Here is a 6278-nt window from a genome sequence, read left to right on the forward strand (position 1 = left end):
TCTGTTTACCTGTCTATCTGTTTACCTGTCTATCTGTTTACCTGTCTCTTTACCTGTCTATCTGTTTACTTGTTTACGTGTTTACCTTTCTCTTTACCTGTCTATCTGTTTACTTCTCTATCTGTTTACTTGTTTACCTATTTACCTGTCTGTGTCTCCTCCAGCCTGTGGACGTCCGTCTCGGGCCCTCCCCTCTCAGGTGAAGCGGATCATAGGCGGTCGGACTGCAGAGCCGGGTCTCTTCCCCTGGCAGGTTCTACTCAGTGTAGAGGACCTGTCTCGGGTCCCTGAGGACCGCTGGTTTGGTTCCGGGGCCCTGCTGTCTGACTCCTGGGTCCTGACAGCTGCCCACATCCTGCGGTCTCAGAGGAGGGACACCAGCGTTGTCCCGGTGGCTCCGGAGCACGTCAAGGTGGGAGGAGGAGCCACTTTGTCCAAAGACATGAAGACTTGTGTCGTCAGTGCTTCACGTCTCTGAGTTTCTGTCCTTCAGGTGTTCCTCGGACTCCACAGAGTCCAAGACAAAGACGTGTCCACCAGCTGCTCGGTGGACCGGATCGTCCTCCATCCTGACTTCCAGCCCAACAACTACAACAACGACATTGCCCTGCTGAGGCTGAGCCGGAGGGCAGAGCTGAACCAGCTGGTCCGACCCGTCTGTCTGCCACCACCTGACCCACAGGTGAGACGCTGCAACTGAAGACATGGACAGAGACATGTCTGTCCTTCCGTCTCTCCAATAAAATCTGTTGACCTCTGTCTCTACTCAGGGCGACCGTCCGTCACTGCTCCCCAACTCTCTGGGTGTGGTTGCTGGTTGGGGGATCTCCAACCTCAATGTGTCATCCACCTCTGTGACCTCTGACCTGGGGGTGACCTCTGACCTCCTGCAGTACGTGAAGCTGCCGGTGGTCTCTCAGGACGAGTGCAAGGCGAGCTACGCCTCGCGCTCCAACAGCTACAACATCACCGACAACATGTTCTGCGCCGGCTTCTATGAGGGGGGGCGGGACACCTGCCTGGGGGACAGCGGGGGGGCGTTCGTGATGGAGGTGAGACAGAGGTGGGCGGTGTTTGGGTTGGTGTCCTGGGGAGGTCCAGAGGACTGTGGCAGTCAGAGGGTGTATGGAGTCTACACCCGGGTGGAGAAATACACAGAGTGGATCCAGAACCAGATCCATGCTGTCCCCTGGTGGTGAGACGGAGGACAGGACACCTTCTGCTTGTCTCCATCTCCTGTTTCATCCATAAGGACAAGAAGCACCCACTGCTCCATAACATTTACCTGTAGGCAGGTGTTCTCAGCTCCAGGTTCGAGGCTCCGCCCTCTTCCTGAACAGTCCTGGTCCAAAGAACTGCAGTTTGTTAAAGACATGAAGTCAAGAATTCAGACGCTGAAGTTCAGCTTCTAAAGGTGTTCCTCACCTCAGGGTTCCTCACCTGGAACAGGGTTCCTCACCTGGAACAGGGTTCCTCACCTGGAACAGGGTTCCTCACCTGGAACAGGGTTCCTCAGGATCTTCAAATTTATCAGGATTTCTTACATCCTTCAGTTTCTGCTCAGAGGGACGGACAGCTGGTCCTCCTGTTTGACTCCGTCCTTCAGATGTCTTCAGTCAGTTTGGAGTAAAGTTGTGTTGAGTCTTTATGATCAGTCAGCGTCTCACCTGCTGCAGTCTGAAGGTATCAGAGCCAGAGCCGCCTCAGAATGATCTGTAGAACTCTTTATGTACCAGAATTGAAGGAAAAATTCTGTTAGAGAACAGTTCCTGTGAAGAAGATGTTAGAAAAAGATTCAGTTGGATAAAAATACCCTCTCATTATCTTCCATACTTGAAAGGAGCCAAACACGACGACCCGAGAAGATTTTTAACCGAGTTTATTGCAAGGACAGATGTTCACAACAGGCTTACACAGATGTTTCATTGAAGCCGACGATCTGCACCGGACCGTGAGAGAAAAGTTTATGTAATACACGCTCCCCAGCTCACAGACTCTGAGGCGTCAGGCGCCTGCAGGCTCCTCTCTGAGAGGAAAGACAACTCTCTGAACTCATAAACATCCATAAACTTTTACCAAAATTCTCCCTTTTTAAGAGTGTTTATCACCTGATCAACATCAACCTCACAGTTCTTCCTCTGATTTTATCCTCAAATGGTGTCCCCATTGAGTTTGTTGATTCCTATAAATATTTGGGTATCTTGGTCGACTCACATCTCTCTTTTAAGCTCCATGTGGAAAACTTGATAAAGAAACTGAAAGTTAAACTGGGTTTCTTTTTCAGAAACAGATCCTGTCTAACCCTGAATGTTAGGAAACGCCTTGTATCTGTGACTTTCCTTCCCTCCATTGATTACAGTGACATTATTTACATGAACGCTCCTACAAGAACCCTGCAGATGGTGGATGCTGCAGATGTTGGATGCTGTCTATCATGGTGCACTAAGATTCATAACTGGCTGTGATTATCGTACCCACCACTGCACCCAGTATTCACTGGTTAACTGGTCATCATTAACTTCACAGACTCTCTCACTGGTACATTTTCATCTTTAAATCACTTCCTGGTCTGCTGCCTTCATACATCTCCTCCTACATGTCTCTGTGTGAGTGCAGCTACAGCGTGCGCTCTCAGGACATCATTACCTGCAGTGTTCCCTCAGTGAGGACTGAACTAGACAAAAGGGCCTTCTCCTACTCCGCTCCTGTTTCCTGGAATATCTTGTAAAAAGATCTGAAGCTCTCGACCTTTGACCTCTCTAAGTGATTTCAATCATCTGTTAAGTTCCTGGAAAAACCAACGTAGACGTGCTCCTGTTTTTAGTATTTTACACCGCCTTATAATCGAGCTGTTTTTGTTTAGTTTTTAAATACCATTTTCTTTTATTTGTTCTTCTCAATTTGTATACTTCTTTTTATGATTGTTGTCCACTGTATTCATAATTCTTTGTTAAAATCAGGTCTCCTTGTAAATGAGTCAGCAAGGCTCAATGGGATTAACCTGTAGAAATAAAGGTTGATGAAAAATGCTCAGGACGAGAAGAACCGTCTCGACTCGCCAAAACATCAAGAAATACCAAAGCATGCAACAGAAATACAGAAACAAGACGCCAGAAGTGAAAAAGAAATAAATCTACAGCAGCATGGTCCTGTTAACAGCATGGTCCTGTTAACAGTGTGAGTGTGTGTTTGTGTGTGTGTCAGGTTTTTTTAACTGGGAACAAGAACAGAATTAAACCTCCAAGATTTAATGAAATAATTTAAAACATTTTGTCTGCTCAGCTGATTTGTGTAAACAAAGCTCTTCTCTCAGTCAGACGAAAGATAAAACTTAAAGGTTGACCTGAACTCAAACATCTAAAGGTTTGAGTTGGTTTAGTCAGTAAAACGCTCTTCTGGTTCTGAGCATTATCATGAGCTCAGCTGTCAAGAATCTGTCTGAACTGAGCATACTCAGAATGCTGCAGGTCAGATACTGACTGATCACACAGACTCAGTGATCCAGAGCTGTTTGTCTTAAATGAAGTCCTAAATGTCTGAAGTTCCTCTTCATGTTGGTCAGAATATGTTTTATTAACCACACTCCTAAAAGTCCAACACAGTCGGTCTTTTTGTTTTACTGCTTTCATATTTTTATTCTTATAAACTAAAATAAACCTGTTTAAAGTGTCTGTTCTCTGAGGCTGGACTTGAACTCATGTCTGGTTTCTGTGAGCTGCTGAGAGGGTTTTGACACGAGTTGCAGCTTTTAAAACACCAAGCTGTGATTTCAGCTCCTACATGGAGGAGAAAACTCCCACTCAGGTCAAAACATGGCTCCCTCTGCAGATTCATGCCGACGTTTTAAAAACATATTTTTATCAAATATGGAAGAACATTATAGACTGAGCTACATTTATCATTTGTTTCCTGAACATACGGTAAAGACTCAGACTTGTTGTTCGAGGAATCACAGAAACTTTCATTCTCTGTAAATTGTGCAAAAAATAAAACCCGCCAAAATACTTTTTTTTTCTAGTTTTTGATAAAACATATTTGAATTACTGTGATGCAAACATCAGCTACAAATCAAAAGCATTAGACTCTACAGGTTTTCTGTGAGATTTACTCAGATTCTAATAAAAATATAAAAATAAAATTTAAAACAGACCAAAGAAACAAGTCTCTGTTCAGGTAAAAACAGAAACTGGTGGTATTTATATTTCTGTTGACTAAAATGCAAATCAGAACCCATTACAGTGTTTTCACCCCCAAAGAGGCGGAGCTTGTTGACAGTTTTCATCCAAAGGGGCGGGGCTTATTGAAGAACAAGGAAGTAACGAATGTTCTGCTATAATCCAATGAAAAGTGGGGTTCTTGGTGGACCCCCTTTTGAAAACTGAAAGACAGATGTGATGAAGCTGAACAGAGATGTGAACCAGCAACATAAAGGTCCATTACTCAATAAGTTCTGCTGAGGTTCAGTCAGTGTTCTGGATCAGATGGTTTCCTCGTCTTGCAGGAACATGAAGCTGCAGCAGAAACTTATGGCTTTCTCCTGGAGCTCCTTCTGCCTGGTCCAATTTAAAACCTTCTGGACTGAGAGAAATAATCCAGATCTGGTCCAGATTTGACACCTTTGTCCTCAGAGGCTCAGGGTTCCATTCAGGTCCAGTCTTTGCATGGTGTCTCTGATCCAGTTTAGGAAGTTTCCCAGTCGGGTATAAACCCCATACTTCCCCTTGGCGGCACATTGCTCCCCCCAGCTGACGATTCCGGTCAGGAACCAGGTTCCTCTGTAGTGAACGACAAATGGGCCACCGCTGTCGCCGCCGCAGGCGTCCATGTTAGTGTCCAGGTAACCGGCACAGAACATATTGTCTGTGATCACCTGTGAGACACACAGGAGTGAGGATGGGGTTACGTGACTCAACCCACAAAGGTAACACGGCAAAGACCGAGCAACATGCTGAGACCTGAATGGCAGATTACCTGTTCGGTGGAGGCCGTGCAGGCCTGGTGGCTCACCACCGGCAGTGTCACCTTCCTCAGGAAGCGGGAGGAGCTCCCCAGATACTGAGTGGCCCCCCAGCCCGTCACCACGCCTCGGCTCTCATCCTGAACACATAAACACTGGTCAGATTTTAGACTTGGATCAGAAACAGTCACAAGTCTGAAAAATTGAGGGTACCCTCAGCAGGTAACCAGACAGGTGGGCGTCCGGCAGGCAGACGGGGGCCACTGTAGGGCCCCTGAGGACTGACTGGGCCAGATAGATGAGAGCAATATCACTATCATAGGTGTAGGAGTGGAAATGAGGGTGGACAAAGACCTCCTGGATCTTTATAACCTGTTCTCCAGGATCTGGACGTTTCTTATCATAGTCACCTGAAAACCCCAAAACACAACAGAGTTAAAAAAACACTGAAGATGGGTCCATGTCCGCTCGTGTGCCGGGTCCAGCTTTCACTCAAAAAACCTTTGAGACAGAGAAATGGAACTGGGATGACTCTCAGCTACTACCATGACAGGTTTTAGTTCATTATATGTACAACTGACTGAATTATAGTCATTGTTATATTAGCTAAGGAAGCCATCTTGAATCAGCTGACCTTAAAAGATTGTCAGTTGTAGATGCACATCCAAGGTTTACTTTGAGTAGGTTCATTAGGAGCCATACAAGGATTCATGACAAATTTTTCTAACAGAGACACAAAGTTAAAACACTCAGAATTGGGTAATTACATAATCACCTGATTTTTGTGGCAGAGGGCCATAAAATACGTAATCAAACTTTCTACCATGGGCAAAAACTATAGCTTTACACCCCTTTTATTTTATGATTTGTTGTGATTTTTAAAAAGTGTTAAGAACTAGGAACAAATTAGGGAACAGAGAATGCTGCAGAGAACTAGGGACTCTACAGTGAACAGGAACATCACAGAGAACAAGGATTTCCACAGAAAACAAGGAATACTGCAAAGAACACCACAGAGAACAAAGAACACCGCAGAGAACAAAGAACACGACAGAGAACAAGGAATACCGCATAGAACAAAGAACACAACAGAGAACAAGGAATACTGCAGAGAACAAGGAACGCCACAGAGAATAGGGAACACCACAGAAAATAGGGAATACCACAGAGGACAAAGAACACGACAGAGAACAAGGAATACCGCAGAGAACAAGGAACACCACAGAGAATAGGGAATACCACAGAGAACAAAGAACACCACAGAGGCCAAAGAACAACACAGAGAACAAAGAACAACACAGAGAACAAAGAACAACACAGA

The 6278-nt window shown here is 45.4% G+C and overlaps 2 protein-coding genes across 2 annotated transcripts in view; one reads left to right on the forward strand and one right to left on the reverse strand.

The window, feature by feature from the left end:
* The window catches only part of masp1 (MBL associated serine protease 1), an 8618-nt gene extending 7419 nt beyond the window's left edge, over positions 1-1199 (forward strand). Inside the window, exons 11-13 of the mRNA XM_037678403.1 lie at positions 165-412; positions 494-682; positions 771-1199. Of these exons, the coding sequence (XP_037534331.1) occupies positions 165-412; positions 494-682; positions 771-1199 (866 nt within the window). The remainder of the gene's footprint in view (positions 1-164; positions 413-493; positions 683-770) is intronic.
* A 3412-nt stretch (positions 1200-4611) lies between these two features.
* The window catches only part of LOC119411452 (coagulation factor X), an 8572-nt gene continuing 6905 nt past the window's right edge, over positions 4612-6278 (reverse strand). The window contains 3 exon segments of the mRNA XM_037678404.1: positions 4612-4870; positions 4972-5097; positions 5171-5367. Coding sequence (XP_037534332.1) covers positions 4625-4870; positions 4972-5097; positions 5171-5367 — 569 coding nt within the window. The 3' untranslated portion in view covers positions 4612-4624.

This window comes from Nematolebias whitei, chromosome 6, assembly GCF_014905685.2.
Source record: "Nematolebias whitei isolate Nwh7 chromosome 6, NemWhi1, whole genome shotgun sequence".
In the NCBI taxonomy this organism is placed as follows: domain Eukaryota; kingdom Metazoa; phylum Chordata; class Actinopteri; order Cyprinodontiformes; family Rivulidae; genus Nematolebias; species Nematolebias whitei.